The following is a 20,768-nucleotide window of genomic DNA, read 5'->3' as shown; positions in this document are numbered from 1 at the left end:
AAAGATGGGGTGCAGAACTCAAATTCTAGTAAGAAGACCAGACTTAATGGTCTGACTGAGACTGGAGGAACCCCGGAAAGCATGGCCCCTGGATTCTCTATCAGCCCAGAACTAAAACAATTTCTGTGGCCAACTCTTCAGACAGGGATTGGACTGGACTGTGGGACATAAAATGATACTTGTGAGGAGTATGTCTCTTGGCTCAAGTAGATACAAGAGACTAAATGGGCAGCTTTTGTCCGGAGGTGAGATGGGAAGGCAGAGAGGGTTAGGAGCTGGTTGAATGGAGATGGGGAATCGGGTGGAAAGGAGTGTGCTGACGCAGTATGGGGAGAGCAATTAGGGTCACATAACTGTGTGTATAAATTTTTGTATGGGAGACTAACTTGAAATGTAAACTTCATTTAAACTACAACAATAAAAAAAATTTAAAAAAAAAACATTCAGTGAGAAGTAAGTAAAAAGAGAGATGGAATAGGTTAACACACTTAGGTTAGACTGCAGGCAGGATGGATGCACAGACAATACCTGAATCCTGTGTTATTCAATGTTCATATGTTTTGTGTCTCTCTCTCGCATCAGCCTTTGAGGGTTGAGCAAACAGGCTTAGCAAAAGGAGGGTGCCTAAAGTCAATACATGCTGTTCTACTGGAGAGATGCAGAAAAGGACTCCTGGCTTCAGCTGTAACTTGCTGATAACCTGCTGAGCGGTTATGGATTTTATTTCATGTCTGGGCAGAGGATACTTGGGATCAGAATGGGTGTTACCAATGGGTGGCAGATTTAAGGCATGAACATTTGGTGCCTCATGAATGTTAATGCTATTTGTTTTTCTATAGCAGAATTAAATATTCTTAAATAATATAGCAAACTCACATTATATTCCCTCTACTTCAATATGAACAGAGAATTCCCTCCTGACTCCCTATCCAAGCAGAGATAAGCCTTCCCACATCCAAATGAGTCAAGCCACTGCCCATTTTCTCCTGGGAACAAGTCTCTATTCAGTAAGAAGCTGCTGCATGGGGAGAATGTGGTCAGGGACCAGAGAGAGAAGTAAGAAGATCTAGAGATCCCATCTGAGTCTCCCTGGAGTGTATGTGTGTGTGTGAGAGAGACAGTACAATACATTGTTGAGGCTCAGGGGAGGAAACAATATGCTAATATGGAGGCCTGAGTCAAAGGGGAGTAGAGAAAGGAGGTGGAAATACAAAATCACTATAGAGTCACTATTGAGATCAAGCATGAGTGAAAGGCTGGAAAATGATAAAGAATGAAAGACTAGATAGTAGTGGAAAAAAGGAAAAGATTAAACTGAGAAAAAGACAATATGCAAATGGCTAAGTTACAAAGTAAATATTCTGGAAGGGGAATAAAGGAACCTGATAAATCCAAGTAAAAATGTTCATAAGCATGAATTAGAGGCATGTAACATGAAATTTAAAACACATGAACACTAAGTTAAGAGTTTCCTGGAAATCAAAGTAAATGAAACAAAAACAATCTGTGAGGAAATCGCCACAAGCTTCATAACACAGACTGTAAATAGACTGTCAAAATGTAATTTGGTTTAAATTATAGGATGAAGCCAATATCCTATCGTATCTCCTCTGTTGGTACACCAGTATCCACTTTTCAAAATCCTAAATGACTTCCCTCATCCTTCCCTTGGAAAGAAGAGAAAAGGGTCAAGGACATAGGAATAGCCTACTAGCAGCCAGTTTCCCGCCTGGAAAGGCAGTGGAGGTGGGGTTGAAACAATCATCATTCAGCTACACTACTATTTCTTTTCCCTGGACTAAAGGATTCTAGACACCATCTCTTCAGACTTTCTAGGAAAACACCTGAATCCTACTACATGCACGGTTAGAAAAAAATTTTAAGGTGGAGAGCGCTAGTTCTTGCTCTGATATTAAGGGGATGGGTGACTTTAGGAAAGTCTCTTCAGTTCTCTCGACATCCTCTTTGCTGAAACAAGATGACCCTTCGGTCTGTTTCGCGTCCAGGTACTTCGATTATTTGAGTTATAATTTTAAGTTTTCAGGCTTTTATGCAGACTTAAGGGAATTATTTGTCTGTTTTATTCTCAAAGCATATCCCAGTTGCTCCTGGACTGGAGAGCAGCTGAGAGGAGCGATACTTGACGAGAGGAGCGATACTTGACGTAGGACCCTCCTTCTGGTAGGAGGCGGCGGCCAGGGAGGCACCATAGCTCTGCCCAAGCCTCCCACCCTTCTACGGTTTGGTCAGTGTTCCTCACTTTTTCCAGCTAGCCCCAGCAGTTTTGGCCTTGGGCCTATACAGACAAAATCCGGTGTCCCTAAGGCCACTAGCTTTGAAGAGAGCCTGGGACTACTTCAAGCAAGGTCCGGCTCCCTGGAAACCAAGGCTTGTTGGCTGGAGCCTCCCCTCCAGCAAGGTCTTGGTTCAAAACGCAGGAGGTTGGAGTGATTCCCGGCCACGGTTTGGGAGCCAAGTTGGTCCTGAGGCCCAAAGGGGTCTCATCATGGAGGCTCTCCGCCAGTGGTGCTGCAGCCCCAGAGATGCCCTGTGGCCCCGCGGGCCTCCAGCTCAGGGAGGATTTGTGCCTAGAATCACAATACAGCTCAGGAATGAGGCATCAAGTATCTCTGAAAGTGGGACTACGGGTAGGAGAAGAATTAGTTGAAAGTCTGTGTAAGAGGCAGAAATACTCCCCCAACCTGACAGAAGGCCTATGTGAAAAAGATAGGAACAGCCGGGACGGTTCTGGACTCGCCCCGACTGGTGCCATAGGAGCCACACTCGTTGCTGTCGAATTGACTGTGACTCGTAGCGACCCTATACTGCAGAGTAGAATTGTCCCCATAGGGTTTCCAAGGAGCATCTTGTGGATTCAAACAGCTGACCTTTTGGTTAGCAGCCAAGCTCTTAACCACTTAACCACCAGGGCTGCTATAAGAGCAAGGATGCTATAATTACAAGAAGATTAACACAACTGCCCTGTCCTACTGGCTCACAGAATGCTGGGACATAGGTTTATACCAGGCAGAAACATGGATAGTTCCTCTTTATTGAAAGTAGAGGGGCATGGAAAAAGAGGAAGTCCTTAAAGAAGACAGATAGACACAGTGGCTGCAACAGTGGGCTCAAACATAGCAAGGATTGTGAAGATGGCACAGGACTGGGCAGAGTTTTGTTCAGTTGTACATAGGGTCGCTATGAGTCAGAACCAACTTGACCTCCACCTAACAACAACATTGAAAATCGTTAGTTCAAGAAAAAACAAAACCTGATACTGACATTGGCCAGGAAGTCAATGGAAGAGAGAAATTCTCTAAGTGGTTATCCCCACCCCTGCAACTGGGAGGAGTAGGTTGGCCCAGCAATCTATGGTTTAACATGCCCTCCAGGTGATTTTCATGAAGCTGAAGTTTACAAACCACAGAGGTAGATTATTATACAAAGAAACCCTTTAGTCAACAAGACTGAATCCATGCTCACACAGCTGTCAATCAAGTTTTTTAGAGCTCTAAACTTGAACAGCTATATTTTAATAAGATGTTCCAAGAAAACCTCTAGCATGAAAGGAAAAAAACAGAAAAAAAAATCTGTGAAAACAGAAACAGTGTAAACAGAAGAAAACTTCAAAAAGACTGTAATGCATATCTTCTGAAAAATCAGACATTACAGTCTTAAAATGAGAACACCAGATTATAAAAGAGAACATCCAAAGCTCAAGAGAGAGATTTATAAAATAGTAAATAAATAAATAAATTACAAGAACAATCCAGAAGATAAAACATAGCAATTAACTGACAGATTTCAGAAAGTAGAAAGACAAAATGTTGGGGAAGAAATTTTCAAAGAAATAATTGAAGAGATTTTCCACAATTAAAGAAGCATGTGTTCTCAGATGGAGATGGCACACTGACTGTCCAGCCTTGTGGATGAAAGATTATACCAGCACTTCAACAGGACACTAAAGGACAAAGGAAGGTCCAAAACACCTCCAGACAGAGAAAGATCAAGAAAATGACACATAAAAAGGAATGGGGAGAAATCGACTTTAGGCATGACATCATGAGATCTGCTGACCCGTTTCCCAGTGAAACTGCTGAATGTATATATATATGTATATATATATTTGGAGTCCCTGGGTATTGTAAACTGTTAATATGCTCAGCTGCTAACTGAAAGGTTGGAGTTTGTTTAAGTCCACCCAGAGGCGCCTCGGAAGAAAGACCTGGCTCTACCTCTGAAAAATCAGCCACAGAAATACCTATGAAGCACAGTTCTACTCTGACATGCATGGGGTCACCATAGATCGGAATCAACTCCACAGCAACTGGTTTGTTGGTATACACACACACACACACACACACACACACAAAATAACCATTTAAAGTTTCTAGAAACGATCCCTAGAGCAAACACCAAATGAAGAAACATCTATTCAAGAAAATCTGCAAAAATTCGGCAAGAAAGGTGAGAGTCTGTGGTATTTGAACTAAGACTGCTCCCTCCCTTCTCCTAGCTCAGCAAGGCAGAGACTCTACACACTGCAGCAGCCAAGAATATTGGGCTCCCTCTCCCCACAGCTCCCAGAGGGGCTTTCTTCCTGGGATGAGCAGGAAGTCAGCATTTCCATCCTACCTTCTGCTACCTGTTGCTGAGTCTACGGCAAATGAGAAGTGGGGACTCCTTGAGCACCTACATTTGGAACAGAGGGTCTACCTTGGGTGAGGTGTGCTAAGAATACTGAGGCCTGTATGAAATAATAAGTATATTATGGGTTGTTGACCTATAACATATAGAAATTAATATATGTGTAATATATTTGCCAGTAATATCACAAAGAAAATGGGTGGCAGTAAAGCTGTATTGGCCTAAGGAAATGACTATACATGGTAAGGTAAGAATTATAATGTATTGTTGGATTTGTAACATTAATAGATGTAATATGTACAACAATAATACCTCAAAAGGATGAAAACAGAATAGAGCTATGTAGCAATAACATTTCTATATATCACTGGAATTAAGTTTTTGTAAATGTTGTAGGGGAAGAACATCACAAAGTCTAGTAAAGCAAAAAGAAAGTTTTATTCAGCATATATTCAAAAAAGGCAGAAGTGGGAAACGGACAACCATGCTGCCAGAGCCATGTCTGCCCGAGTCCAAAGAATATTACAGAATAGTCAAGGATGGGAAAACAGACAAGCATGCTGCCACAGCCATGTCTGCCCGAGTCCAAAGAACAGTTACAGAGCCATCAGTATATATTAACGTTATAAATGGGCAAAACCATTGAAAGCTTAGCCTTTTCAGATTGGCTAGAAACTGTGATCCTACGTTTTGAATTGTCTTTCTTAACAGTCATTGGTACAGGTTTCAGTAACGACAGTCAGGAAGGTCTTCATTGGTCCAACAAATTTCTATTCACTAAATGCTAATAGAAAAAGATAAGAGTGGAAAGTCTTTTGTGTTCTGTTTGATTGGCTTTCTGTGAAAGTTTCCCCAAAAGATACTTTCCAAGATTATCTTAGCTATTGTCTTTATACCTCAGGGCCCAGTTGATGTGTCCTTGTGAGTCCTTGTGGGCCCAGCTCCAGCTGGGTCACATTCTCTATGCTCAAGGACAGGGAAAAATAACTCCAATATTATTTCCTAAATCATAAATCTGAAGCTTATTCTGGTAAGATATATATAGTAAACCTTAGCGCAAACACTAAAAAACTGAAAAATATAGTGAAAAATCATTAAAGAAATTAAAATGATACATTAGAAAATATTTACTTAATGCAAAAGAAAGCAGTAAAGGAGGACTGCTTTGAAATGAATCCTAAACATCAGAAGATTGTCCTCTATTGTTCAGAACTATCAGGCCTTTATTATTTTCTTTTTTTTGCATGATAGCTCCTAGTTTGACAGTGATTAGTTAAATATCTTCTCACTACTGTAGAATGTTTTCTTCATTTTAACCTTTAAAAAAATTAATCTATGACTTATACATTTTGATGTTATTTGGTACAAAAAGATTAATGTTGTCTTCATTACGCTTTGTACCATTTTTCGCTGTAGAGAGGATTCCATGTTAGAGATGAAGATTGGACCAAGAATTGAAGTATTGGAAAACAAAGATTCTCAATGAGAAATTAAAAAACAATTCACTCACAAGCTCTATTGCCTGAGTCCAAAGCCTCTTCAGACTGGTTCCTCAAGTGCTAAGCAGGAAAAATGGAAGCATATGATCTCTGGGAAGTGATTTAGGAAATACTATTGGAGTTATTATTCCCTGTACTTGAGCACAGAGAATATGACCCAGATGGAGCTGGACTCACAAGGGCTTACAAGGACACATCAACTGGGCCCTGAGGTATAAAGACAATAGCTAAAATAATCTTGGAATATATCTTTTAGGGAAACTTTCACATAAAGCCAATCAGAACACAAAAGACTTTCCACTCTTATCTTTTTCTATTAGCATTTAGTGAATAGAACTTTGTTGGACCAAGGAAGACCCTCCTGACTGTTGTTACTGAAACCTGTACCAATGATTGTTAAGAAAGACAATTCAACAGGTAGCCAATCTGTGAAAAGGTAAAGCTTTCAATGGTTTTGCCCATTTGTAATGTGAATATATACTGATGGCTCTGTAACTGGTCCTTGGACTCGGGCAGACATGGCTCTAGCAGCATGCTTGTCCGTTTTCCCACTTTTGTCTGTTCTATTTCCTTGGACTCGGGCAGACATGGCTCTGGCAGCATGCTTGTCCGTTTCTCACTTTTGCTTTCTGAATATATGCCGAATAAAACTTTCTTTTTACTTTACTAAACTTTGTGATGTTTTCCCCCTACAACTGAAGTCTTCTTGGTACTACACCCTTACTGTGGGGTACAAAGAGTTTTGTTCTTTTTACTGTGGTAAAATATATATACCATAAAACTTGCCACTTTAACCATTTTTAAGTTTACAATTCAGTGGCCTTAATGATATTCACAATGTTGTGCAACCATCATCACTATTTAGAATACAGAGTGCAGTCACAGACCTAACAAATGTTGAAGTTAGTATTCAACTCACGGCCTACCAATCAAAGTAAAATCAGGAAGCCTGGGAGATAACTGAGTGTCAAAACAGATTCATCTTGGCAGATTCTGCTAAATCTTAAAAACTTTGTGATTCTGTTTTGAAGTTGGCACGGGGAACAGCAAATACAACTCAAGACTTGCCAAATGTAGGAAACATAATAGGAGAGCCCTGCACAAAGCTGGGACACCAAGTGACTATACCTCCAACATACAACTAAATCAGAAATGAACGTTGTCATCCAGATGGAATGTTGTCATCCAAAGGAACTTGTCTTGAGGTTGCCTTTCTCAGGTATGTTTTGACCTGATAATTACCACAAGCCAGACTTCATGAAAGGTTTTGGCTAACTCAGAAGTTTAACTGAAGTTTAATTTGAAGTGGCCTCAGGTTGGACACATCCTCAATGGCTCAGAGCAAAAAAGCTATCAATTTATAGAAAGCTGAAATTATAGTCCTACCTCATGCCCAATTAAAGAAAATTAACCCCAGATGGACTAAGGGCTTAAATGAAAGATCAAAATTTCAGTATTCTTAGTAGAAAGTATAGTGAATATCTTTAAACCTCAGGCTAGGAGAGGCTTTCTTAAGCAAGACACAGAAAGCATTTACTATAAAGACTAATAAATCGGACTATGTTAAAATTAAGAAGTTTGTTCATCAAGATACCGTAAAGAAAGGAAAGGACATTATCAATTGGAAGAAGATATTCACAATACACACACCTGACAAAGGATTAGTAAAAGAGGGTGATGGAGAACATGTGATTTAGATCATATTGGAGCCATTATTCCTTGTCCTAGTATGTGACCCAGCTGGAGCTGGATTCACAAGGACTCACAAGGACACATCAACTGGGCCCTGAAGTATAAAGACAATAGCTAGGACAATCTTGGAAAACATGTTTTAGGGAATCTTTCACATAAACTAATAAAACACAGCACAAAAGACCTTTCCACTCTTATCTTTTTCTATTAGCATTTAGTGAATAGTTTAAATTTATTGGACCAATGAAGATCCTCATTGTCATTACTGAAACCTGTACCAATGATTATTAAGAAAGATGATTCGAAGTGTAGAATCACGCTGATCTAGCAGTTTTTAGCCAATCGGTGAAAAGGTGAAGCTTTTACCCATTTGTGATGTTAATATATACTGATGATTCTGTAATGTTCCTCGGATTCGAGCAGACATATCTTTTTAGCGTGCTTGTCTGCTTCCCACTTTCTCCCTTTTGAATGTATGCCAAATAAAACTTTCTTTTTGCTTTACTCAACTTTGATGTTTCTACCCTACAACACATGTGAAAGGGAGATTTTCACATATTACTTTATATTCTCAAGATGTTTTAACAATGTGCATGTATTACTATGCAGACTCAGAAAATTAAATTGAACAAATAAAAATATCTACTAAAGTTAGGTGCAATATCTCCTCTCATAGATACCATCTATTGTTGAAGCCTAGATGATGTGGATGAGGGAATTTAATATAGTAATACTATTCTCCCTTATGTAAATTACCGAAAATTTCCATTGAAAAGATTTTAAAAACAAATTATACCTAATTTTAAGAAAAAAAAAGTTTGTACAGCAGATGCTTTCTATTCTAAAGCAATTAACCAAGCAATATTTATGGAACTACACTAGCAAAAGTATAAGAACATGTATGATACACACCAGTTTCATGATAATTTCCTCTGGGGAGGGAAAAGATGCTTTAGTGATACATATTTTAAAGACGACAGAAGTGAGGCAGATGTGGGAAAATGTTAATATCTGTTAAATGCGGGTAAAGGGAGAGGTACATGGGTGTTATATTACTTTTTGGATGTGTGAAATCTTCCATGATTTGAAGTTATAATTAAAATTAAGAACACAGGGAAGAAATAGGCATCAACAGCAGTTGTGTTTTAGGATGATGGAAGTAAACGGGCTTTGTCTATAATTCCTACGTTTTCTATAATGATCAGCTCGGACATTTTACTTATAAAACACGACACATTTAGTTTTGTTAGAATGATTTCGAGATGGTAACCTAAGCAGAAAGAGTCAGAAGATAACATAGCGCTGAGGACAGAAAATACAGTATACAGATTCGAAGAGCCTGCCCAAGGCCTGATCTACCTACCTACGTCTGCAGGGTAAGTGGAAACATTTACCCACGACACTGAAGGTGATTCCCCGTCAACAAGCTCACTAATTCCAACTCACACTGTTTATCAGTTATGTGATGGGGCAACGGCCTTTGAGGCTAAGTGATACCGTACAAGGCAGAAAATTACCGACGGTGACGCCAGGTGGGCTCAAATAACTACTTATTCAGACGGAAGAGGAGCCCCACTGACTGACTCCCAGCAGGAAGCGCCCGGGGGCCCGCAAAGCCGCGACTCCAGGAGGCGATTGGGCCTCCTCACCGCTAGGAGGGGCGCGAGAGGCGCCGGAGGGGCGGGGCTGGTGGGAAACCGTAAAGGGGCGGTCGGCTTTGCGCCTCTGACTAGAATCCTTGCGAGAGCTGCTCCCAGCATGGTAGACAACGCTGGTGGTGCTGAGGCCCGGGGGGAGCCAGACTCCCTTATGTTACCCCATCGAGGACCAATGATTCGCTTGCGACCTTGGTGGTTTCCGGTGGAGGAGCTGAAGGAACCGCTAGTGTTTTACCTGGAGGCATGGCTAGTGGACCTCATGTTTGGTAAGCGACCCCGGGTATGCTTGTGGGCCAGTCATTTCTAGTCCAAGATGGTCATTCCAGCTACTCTCTGTTGCCTCTTTCCTAGATTGACAGGCCGCTGTTTGACGCCATGACACCCAACTTCCAGCTCTTCCTTCCCTGGCCAACATTCCCTTCAAAATTAGCTCCTAAGCTGCGACCACTTCGACCCTCATAGTCTTTTCTTCTTGCCTGTTTAGGCCGAGACCGAGCCGTAATTCCAAAAATTGAGTGGATGAGCCAGGTTCTGCTGACTGTGGACATAATGGACTCCGGGGACCTAGCCAAAATCACAGTCTTTGGACGACCCAGGGTACAGAATCGAGTGAAGAGCGTGGTCCTGGCCGTAGCCTCGTGGCATCGGAAACGTCGTCACCGAAGTGAGGGTCTTAGAGAACCTACATGTAGGGGGAACCACGGAGGGCCCCTCTTGCCTTGCTTAGCCCTTTTCCAACCTCTCTTCCCTCTCAAAATAACTTTTTTGGGACAGTTTCCAATCCCAGAAAGCTGCACCCAACCCCTGGGGATCCCTTTGGGTGGGAGGGAGCCCAGGTTAGGACCTTGGAAAAGTGGAGATCTGATTCATTCTGGCCATCATTGCCCAAGCCAGCCTCAGCTGGACTATTCCTAGATGCCAGTTTGAGAGCCTCCATCCTGAGAAAGGATGTTGCCAGCACCTCCTTCTACCCCCGTTTATCAATGCTTACTCATAAAACAGCAAGCGTTTTCCCTTACTGGGTGGTGTTGGTATTCAATTGCTTTTCCTCCAGGTGAGAAGATGGAACAACTTGAGGAGTTCTTGAAGGCGGGTGCATCAGGTCCCCAGGCTCCCCAGCATCCTTTTGCTTAAGGAAGTATAAGTATCCTCAGTAATATGATGAGCACAGTCCTGCTTTTGCTAATAAAGTTGAAGGGGAAAAAGTATCCTTAAATCTCTGCATTCCATTCTCCTATGTCTTGATGAATAGTGGTTTGATTCTTTTGGTGCAAACATGAGTTTGCACTTCTAATAACGAAATGGATTTCCTGGCTTTTTTGGTCCAATAGCAATAAAATTTCTGTTAATTTAGTTAGGCAAATTTATAAAAGGTAACTGTTCATTCTTGGCAGGGGATAGAAGGCTGATATTGTTTTCCGTTTTGTTTGTTTTTAGTTTTACCATCTTGAAACTGCTAACCCTGGTCAGGATCAGGCCCTCAAATGCAGGGGTGGGGGGGACAGAGATGTAGGGGCAGATGATTCACCTTGAGAGCTTGTTAAAATGTAATTCCCTAGACCCCTTCTCCAGAGATTCTGATTCATTATTGGATGAGGCCCCATGGATTTACATTTCCAACAAGTTCACAGGTGATGCCAGTGTTGCTGAGACTCACCTTGAGAAGAACCACTGCTTTACATCACCTTACTCTAGTTGTGAGAGCACATATTAAATGAACATACTGAGTCATCGGAAATTTAAAAGCCAATCTTAGGAACTAAAGGGACTTAATAACCTTTTAAGAAAGGAACCAGAAGACCTTAAAGGGGCAATTCCTACCTAGAATGGATCTTCTATTGGAAGCAAATTATCATTTTATAGATGCTGATGAAGCTGGAATTAGACTGGAGACACCAGCACAGTGGAAGTTTTTTAGGAAAGCATTTGAGATCCCCTCCTCAGAAACAGAAAAATCTTGCCAGATCACTCAGCTGTTATTCTATTACAAGGCATTTTAGTTTAAACATGAAAGCCCCTAAGCCAAGCCCATTTGGACTCATAGTGACCCTATAGGACAGAGTGAAACTGGCTCATAAGATTTCCAAGGAGCGGCTGGTGGATTTGAACTGCTGACTTTTTGGTTAGCACCCTGAGCTCTTAACCACTGCACTACCTAGGGCACATGAAAACATGGCAATTATTAGCAATAAATTGGGCTAAAACACGAACCATTTAGTATGTCTACTGTGAAGCTGGGCAAACAGTGCAGGATAAAGAATTTGGTCTTTGTCCTTGATTTCTGAGAGAGAACCTCTAAAACTTCAGGATTTCCTCAGTGATTGAAGTGGGCTCCAGAGCACATCTACCTAACAGGTTAAACTAATGAGGTGATTCTTGGGTGGGGGCTGGCCAGGCCAGAAATTCCCACTTCGTGATCTCAGCTAGCCTTGAGGGGAACATGGTTCAATCAATCATGCCTGCTTCATGAAGGACCCAACAAAGGCTCTGGACATGGAAGTTCCATAGTTGGTGACACTGATGCGTGTGGGAGGGTACCAAAAACAAACCCATTGCTGTTGAGTCAGTGCCAACTCATAGCAGCCCCAGAGTTGATTCTAACTCATGGCAACCCCATGTGTTAAACACAATAGAACTGCTCCAGAGGGTTTTCTTGGCTTGAATCTTTACAGAAGCAGATTGCCAGTCCTTTCTTCCACAGTGCTGCTGGGTAGATTCAAATTGCTAACCTTTAGGTTCATGGAGTGCAAATCATTTAAGCTACCCAGGCCTCCCTGTTGTAGGGTAGCATGTCCCTTCTTGGGACGTGGAAGCTTCGTATTAGGAACTCTTGCCTTATGCATTTCTTCATTTTTATCCTTTTTGCTATAAAACTGTAATCATAAATATAGCACTTTCCTGAATTCTGTGAGTCATTCTAGTGAATTATTGGTCCCAAGGAAGTAGTGGGACCCCCCCCCCCAGCTTCTGGCTGGCATCCTGAAGACATAATGTGAAAACCCCAAATTTATAGGCAGCAGGTTGCGGGGACTCCAAGCTTTCGTCTGAGGATAAAAATGTGGTATATGCATACAATGGAATATCACACAGCCATAAAGAATGTCACATGAACTTTGAAAATATTTTGCTGAGCAAAATAAGTCAATTGCAAAAGGACAAATACTGTATGATCTCACATAAAATATATATAAACCAAAGATAAGTGATTGCCAGGGGTGTGGGAAGGAAAATTGGGGAGTTTTTGCTTAGGGGACATTGAGTTTATATTAATGGTGGTGGAATATTTTGGAAAAGGAAAGTGATAATGGTGGTACAAAATGAAAAATGTAGTCAATGTCACTGAATAATACATGTAGAGTTGAACTGGGGAATGTTTTGATGTGTATATTTTCACCACACAAAAAAAAAACAACTGCAATACCACTATGTACCGACCGGAGTCACTAAAATGAAAATTCTAACTCTTGGCAAAGATGTAGAACAATCGGAAGTTGAATAGACTGCTGGAAGTTATGCACATCCTATAACTAAGCATTCCACTCAGCATTCCACTCGTAGGTTTAAACTCAGTATACATATATGTATTCATTAGAAATACAAATTTTCATAGTAGTACTGTTCATTATAAGGCCTAAACAGGAAACAACCAAAATGTACATCAACAGAATAAAAAACTAACTTATACGATGAAACTATAACTACACACAAGAACGTGGATAAGTCTCAAAGTTAAGTGAAAATACTGAATGACTCTGTATTAAAGTGAAGAGGAGTTAGCCTGGGGAGTAGAAGTAACTAGGGGTGGAGGGATACAAAAGAGGGCTTCTGTAGTGCTGGTAGTGTTCTTTTTCTTCTCTGGGTGCTGGTGAAATATATGTGTTCCTTTTTTACTGCTTGATGAATCTTTTCTCATTTAGGATGTACATGTTTTTTAAGAAGGTTGTACATCAGTGAATTGTTTACTAAAAAAAAGGAATGGAAAGCTTTCTGAAGGTAATGGATGGGTAATGAGATTTTGAGTAGTTCTGATTTTAATACTTTCTATATTGCCTAATTAAAAACAAATACTGAGCATGTAATGTTTATAATCAGAATGTTAAATGCAATTTTTATTTTGCGGGTAGTAATGGTATTTTGTTGGAGCCCTGGTGGTGCAGTGGTTAAGAGCTCCGCTGCTAATCAAAACATCAGCAGGTTGAATCCACCAGACTCTCCTTGGAAACCCTATGGAGCAGTACTGCTCTGTCCTGTAGGGTCGCTAAGAGTCGGAATCGACTCGACGGTAATGGGGAGTGTTATATAACTATTCCATCAATCATAGGAATTCTGGTGGCACAGTGGTTAAGCGCTCGGCTGCTAACTCAAAGGTCGGCAGTTGGAACCCACAAGCTGCTCCGCAGGATGAAGATGCAGCAGTCTGCATGCTTAAAGGTTACAGCCTTGCAAACCCTACTTGGCAGTTCTACCCTGTCCTATAGGGTCGCTTTGAGTCGGAATCGACTTATCGGCAGTGAGTTTATTGCAGCAATCGGTGGGAAAATATAGTGAAAGTGACAAACGCAATTGTTTTTTTTTATAATACCAAGATTAACGCATGCTGTCTTTTAACGCTAGGACCCATCTGTTAACAATTTACATCCTTCTAAATTTACGCGCAGGCACATGGGAACAGGCGAACAGGCGTCCCAGCTGCCTGCCAGCCCAGACCAGCGCTCAGACCGAGAGCCGGAGGGTACCTCTGCCGCCATAACGGAGGGAAGTTATACTGTCTCGCTCACGTCAGATATCACGGAAGGGCGGGTGACCTGGGCATGATTTGAGGGCGTTAGCATTGTAGCCAGGCTCCTTCTCCTACAGTTCTCCCTCCCACTGTCAGTTGCCCCTATCTGCGGCGCCGCAGGACGCCCCCGCGGCCCTTCCAAGTTTAGGTGGGCCGCAGCTGCGAGGCCCGGGTTGAAACCAGGTTTTCGCCATCTCAAGGCACAGTGATTGCAACCATGCGGGGCTAGGAGAGTTTCCCAGCGAGGACCGACTCTGGGCACGAGAAGCCCTCCCTCGGCAAAGGCAGCGGCGCCTAGTTAAGAAGCACCATTAGGGGAAGCACCTGACCGCGGGACTAGTTTGGGGAAAGGGCGAGAGGAAGAGACTGCAGCCTTGACCCGCTAGAAATCCAAGAGGTCCCACTAGCCTCTAGGTAGAGAGCGGCGTAGGAAGAACTGGGCTGTTGGAGGAACGTGTCTCTCCCTTCCCTCCTGTCTTCCAATTAACAGACAGTAGGGAAATTTGACTCTTTATTAGAACTTTTTAAATTGTGTTTACAAACATTAACACAGGAAAAACAAAAACAAAACAACCCACCCCATCCTTAATCCAGGGGGTGGCAGGACCTAGAAGAATAGGCTTCCACTTTAACCCCTGCATGGCCTTGGGGTAGGAACTACCTTCAAAGCTTGGTAACCCAGGCCGGGTGGCTGCCGGCCTCCGGGGCAGCGTCCGCAGCCTCCTGGCTGCCGGCCTCCGGGGCAGCGTCCGCAGCCTCCTGGCTGCCGGCCTCCGGGGCAGCGTCCGCAGCCTCCTGGCTGCCGGCCTCCGGGGCCTGGCTCTTCTCTGAACCTAGAAGGAGAGCAGTGAGAGGAAGCTGTAAGTACGTCCCCAGCCTCCCTTTCTCAAAAGGACAGTTATCGGTACGGGCTGCAGGGGTGGAGGCAGAAAGCTGTACTCAGAAACCGGGCCGGTTTGGCATTCCAGATCCCTTGCAAAGAGGAAACCCTCTCCCGGGCCGAGTGGGAGGGGGAGACCGCTGCCGGGATCATCAGGAAGCGTCAGGACCTCTCCCAAGGAACCCAGAGCCTGCCTGGGAGACTCCTCCCTGCAACACCTGGTCCCTTACTTTGCGCTCGGCGTTTTCGGTGGTAGTCGGCCAAGTTCATGATCATCTTGGCTATGTCCTTCTGGTAGTAAGGCCGCCCAAATATCAAGATCTCCGCCTCGCCTTTGGGGTCCAACCGACGCACACGGAGAATGGTCTGTGACACACACTCGACGTGCGGGATGTGCTCTCCGCCCGGACCTGCGCTGGGAGCCGGGAGGCTGTGAGGGGCGGGGATCTGAGAGGGTAGGGGCTAGGGAGGAAGCTTCCGGGGCACTGGCTTGGGGCCAGGGCCACTGGAGAAGGTTCCTCTGGGTCATGGCCGGAATGGGGAGGTGGGGTAGGAGGCCCTCTCGGCCGCCCTCGAGGTACCACTCACCAAAGATCGCTTCCACTAGCCACGCCTCGAGGTGAACTCTATACGGATTCATCAGGTGCTCAGCGTTGAACCAGAAGGGCCGTTTGTCGAGATAACTGAGCTCCTCAAATTGCTGATCTGGCTGCCCGAGCTGCACGAGCGTCGGAAACCGCTTGGAAGTGGCCATGCTGCCACGGGCCTCGAGGGGAACGGCGGCAGGCTGCAAAGTCTCCGGCCGCACTCAGGATCCGCTGCAGAAGCTGAGCCCGCACGGGGCCCTCATTTCAAGAGCTTTTGGCAAGCTCCTCCCCACCGCGCCCTTATCATTGGATACCAGGCCTCGCCTCCCAATCCGGACCCCGGGGCTTCTTCTCTAAACCGCGCAAGTGCGCTGGATCCAGGTGCCTTTCTCTTGAGGCTGCGCTAGGCTGGAATCTTCTCGGCGCCGCCCCCGTCTCTTTGGAGACCCAGCTGCTTCACAGTTCAAATCCACCAGCTGTTTCTTGGAAACCATATGGGTTATGAAATAGTATGTATACTATTATTTTTAGGTGCCGCCAAGTTGATTCCGACTCATAGCGACCCTATGTACAACAGAATGAAACACTGCCAAGTCCTGCGCCATTCTCAAAATGGTTACTGTGTTTGAGCCCATTGTTGGAGCCACTGTGTCAATCCATCTCGTTAAGGGTCAACCTCTTTTACGCTGACCCTCTACTTTACCAAGCATGATGTCCTTCTCCAAGGACTGGTCCCTCCTGATAGCATGTCCAAAGTGAGAGGAAGTCTCACTATCCTCACTTCTAAGGAGCATTCTGGCTGTACTTCCTCCAAGACAGATTTGTTCATTCTTCTGGCAGTCCATGGTATATTCAGTATTCTTCTTCAACACCATAATTCAAATGCATCTGTTCTTCTTCAGTCTTCCCTATTCATTGTCCACCTTCCACATGCATGTGAGGTGATTGAAAACACCATGGCTTGGGTCAGGTGTACCTTAATCCTTAAAGTGGCTTCTTTGCTTTTTAACATTTTAAAGAGGTCTTCTGCAGCACATTTATCCAGTGCAACACGTTGTTTGATTTCTTGACTGCTGCTTCCATGGGGAGGAGCCCTAGTGGCACAGTGGTTTAAGCACTTGGCTGCTAACCAAAAGGTCTGCTGTTGAACCCATCAGCTGCTCCTGGGCAGAAAGATGTGGCAGTTTGCTTCCCTATAGATTTACAGCCTTGGAAACTCTATAGGACAGTTCTACTCTGTCCTACAGGGTCAGTATCAGTCAGAATCAAGTTGATGGCCATGGGTGTTGATTGTGAATCTAAGTAAAATGAAATCCTTGACAATTTCAGTATTTTCTTGGTTTATCATGATGTTGCTTATTGGTCCAGTTGTGAGGATTTTTGTTTTCTTTATGTTGAGGTATAATTTACACTGAAAGTTGCAGTCTCTGATCTTCATCAGTAAGTGCTTTAAGTCCTCTTCACTTTCAGCAAACAAGGTTGTGTCATCTGCATGTCACAGGTTGTTAATGAGTCTTCCTCCAATCCTGATGCCCCATTCTTCTTCATACAGTCCAGTTGCTTGAATTATTTGCTCAGCATACAGATTGAATAAGTATGGTGAAAAGATATAACCCTGATGCACACCTTTTCTGATTTAAAACCATGCAGTATCCACTTGTTCTGTTCAAATGACTGCCCCTTGGTCTATGTACAGGCTCCTCAGGAACACAATTAAGTATTCTGGAATTCCCATTCTTCACAGTGTTATCCATAACTTGTTATGATCCACACAGTTGAATGCCTTTGCATAGTCAATAAAACTCAGGTAAACATCTTCTGCCAAAAGAACGAACAACTCTGTCTTGGAAGAAGTACAGCCAGAATGCTCTTTAGAAGCAAGGATGGCAAGAATTCGTCTCACCGACTTTGGACATGTTATCAGGAGGGGCCAGTTCCTGGAAAAGGACATCATGCTTGGTAAAGTAGAAGTGAAGGTCAGACGTCCCTCCTCTCTCCAAACTTTTTACCAATTCTAACACCAGCTGTCCCTCCTACGACACTCTCTACTTCTCTGTTAGGTTCCATAATTCATTGCAGTGGCTACACAGGACTCACAGACAATACATGATTATGGATTTTATTAGGGAAATAACAGGTTACAATTTAGGATCAGGGACTACTCAGGGTACAGTTCTTTGATCAGAACAGCCTCTTCTCAGCCGTGCCTGCAGGCGGGTTTCTCCCTGGCCCTCAGCCCAGCCTCTGCCCTGCTCAGGCAAGTGTTACAAAGCTTTTTAGCTCCGCCAGTAAGTGCCCGGAGGCACCTCACTCTGCCAGCAAGCCTCCTGCCCAAAGGCACTCAGCTCTCTCGCTCTGTGGGCCAGGAAGCCCTCCATGTTGTCTCTTGCTGGTCTCCTGCCCATCTTCTGTTTCTGCTGCCTCTGGTGTTACAGCTTCTCTCTCTGTGTGTCTAGGAGGCTCTCAGCGCAGGCATTCAGGTCCAAAGGACACTCCACTCCTAACCCTTCTTTCTTGGTAGCATTGACATCCCCCCTTTTCTCCTCCAGGATGGCTCATTTTAAGCCTAGTGGGGATGGCAAAACTGACCAATCCCATTATTAGGGTTCTATATACTTTATTTGCATAGTCCCACCCCCACAAGGGTGTCAGGCACCTTATTTGTATCATTAGCAAGCTGTCCAATCCCACTGGTGGACCACAAGCACTGTATTTGAATAGTCTCATGCGATCTGTTGGTGGGAGTTACAAGACCATGGCTAGAAAGGCCATATAAAAGCAATGCATCACACTGTGTAGGTACTTGGTACAGAGTTGTTGAATAAAGTATATGTCACAACTAGCAACTTCCTCTTAATTTGATGTGTCCCATCCCTCATTAACAGGACTTTTGTGAATGGAGAGGACATCTATTTATACTTGGTTAAGTGCCAAATTTATTAAATCATATAAATCTTAATATTCATTTAAAATTTAAGTCATTGCTTCCACAACTATTAAAATAAAACTTACGAAGTTAGCAAAGTGTTACCAAGCCTATATATGCTTGCAGTATGGTGGATCAATTTTGTGTGGCCTTTCTAGCCATGGTCTTATAACTCCCACCCAGGAGATTGGGCAGGACTGCGCAGATAGGGTAAGTGTAGCCCACCAAAGGGATTGGTCATTTTTGCCAACCTGCTGGGCTTGAAATGAGCCACCCCAGAGGTGGGAAAGAGAGAACCCCAATAACCACCAAGGAAGAACAGCCAGGAGCCAGCACCTTTGGACCTGGGATCCCTGTGCTGAGAAGCTCCTGGAAGCAGGAGACCGAGAGAGAGAGGAAGCTGTAACTCTGAAGACAGCAAGTCCAGTTGGCAGAGACCTGGCAGCAGAAGATGGCGTGGTGGGCTTCCCACGAAGAGAGAAAGCTGAGTGCCTTTGGGCACAGGCCTAGGGCAAGGGAGAGACGTGCCTTCAAGCACTGCTGGGAAGAGGTTGTCCTGATGGATGAACTGTATCCTTGAGTGTTCCTGAGCCTGAATTGTAACCCGTTACTTCCCTAATAAACCCCATAATCGTGAGTATGGTCTGTGTGTTCTGTGTGGCCACTGCAATGAGTTATCAAACCCAGCAGAGAAGTAGAGAGTGCTGTGGAGGGACGGTTGGTGTCAGAATTGGTAAAGATGGTGGAGAGAGGACGCATGTCTGACCTTCCACCTCATAGGAATCAGCCTTGGGCTGTTGATCTTGATTCTCCTTGATTCTCTTTCCCCCTTGTGAAGTTAGAGGTCAGACACCGCCCCCATGCCATTTTTACAATGCCGTAACATTAATGAATGTATTTAATCAAATTTTCATGGACTTTTCATTAAAATAACAGATATAATGTATTATCACCATTATACCTAGATGTATTATAAAAACTCATGTTACTATGAATTTAAATTTCTTATTTATTTATATTGTAATTAACTATTATTATACACTCTTGGTGCATGTAACTCTTTGAGATATTCATCTTCCTAGAGTTATGATAATCTCATTAGACCTAAAAGGGAAAAAAAAAAAAAAAGACTTCATTTTAGACTAGCCAGGTTGTGAACATCTAACATAGGCCTTTAATTTTTTTTTTTTGGAATGGTAATATACCTGGTACAAAAGACTGCACAGTGAAGTATCTCTCCCATCCTTTTAGTTAACCACTGCATGTTTTCAATATAGTCTATGAAAATACAATATATTTATATATGATATATGTTTAGATACATGTATATATATACATATGTATTTTTAACACAAAAGCATATAGTTTACACTGTTTCTACTCTTTTTTCCTCACTTAATGTATCTTGGAGATTGTTCCATATCAGTACTTACTCCATCTGAGGTACTATAAATTAACTAGTTTTCTTTCTCCTACTAAAATATAAATTTCATGAAGACAAAGATGTTTTTTTCACTCCTTTTTGTTTGATGTCATACATTGTAAATATATATATATAATACATATTCTGTTCATGAATATTTATCATGTATTCAATCTTTGCTTTTAACAGTAATGCTACTGCAATCAATATCGTTGTATATGTCATTTCTTACATGTGAGAATATATGTACAGGACAAAATTCAGACGTAAAATTACTGGGTCAAAGAGTTTTTGTACATTTTCAATTGATAAGGTATTGCCAAATGGTGCCCCATTGAGTTTAAACCATTATATGCATCTACCAACATTTTTGTGGACTTTACACCATGAAAAAAAATGAAATTCATTTTTTGACGAAACCAATGCGTATAATTTAGATGCTCCTTCATTAAAAACAAAACGGAAAAACCATTTATCATTAATGGAAAATGCAGGTGGGAGGGAAAGAAAGCAGAGCATGTGAAATGGTGAGGCTTTTTAGACTATCATCTAGTTCTACAGTAGAAATGACATTTAACGTTTGATTATAAAGATTTTCTCTAAATAATTTGTTGAAATAACTCAAGTCTTTTAAGTTTTAACCTTCCAAATGTTGGCTCAAACGAACACTGAAATT

The 20,768-nt window shown here is 42.9% G+C and overlaps 2 protein-coding genes across 2 annotated transcripts; one reads left to right on the top strand and one right to left on the bottom strand.

Annotated features, from left to right (window-relative positions):
- Positions 1–9,596: 9,596 nt before the first annotated feature.
- On the top strand, positions 9,597–10,630 carry OOEP (oocyte expressed protein). Its single transcript, XM_004381388.1, has 3 exons — positions 9,597–9,762; positions 9,981–10,160; positions 10,551–10,630. Exons 1-3 carry the CDS (start codon positions 9,597–9,599, stop codon positions 10,628–10,630), a joined length of 426 nt encoding a protein of 141 aa, XP_004381445.1.
- A 4,309-nt stretch (positions 10,631–14,939) lies between these two features.
- KHDC3L (KH domain containing 3 like, subcortical maternal complex member) lies at positions 14,940–15,910 on the bottom strand. Its single transcript, XM_004381387.1, has 3 exons — positions 15,745–15,910; positions 15,387–15,566; positions 14,940–15,109 (listed from the first exon to the last, which is right to left on the bottom strand). Exons 1-3 carry the CDS (start codon positions 15,908–15,910, stop codon positions 14,940–14,942), a joined length of 516 nt encoding a protein of 171 aa, XP_004381444.1.
- Positions 15,911–20,768: the final 4,858 nt, after the last annotated feature.

Source organism: Trichechus manatus, unplaced genomic scaffold (genome assembly GCF_000243295.1).
Source record: "Trichechus manatus latirostris isolate Lorelei unplaced genomic scaffold, TriManLat1.0 scaffold00083, whole genome shotgun sequence".
Lineage (NCBI taxonomy): Eukaryota > Metazoa > Chordata > Mammalia > Sirenia > Trichechidae > Trichechus > Trichechus manatus.
This window is presented reverse-complemented; position numbering and strand designations above follow the sequence as displayed.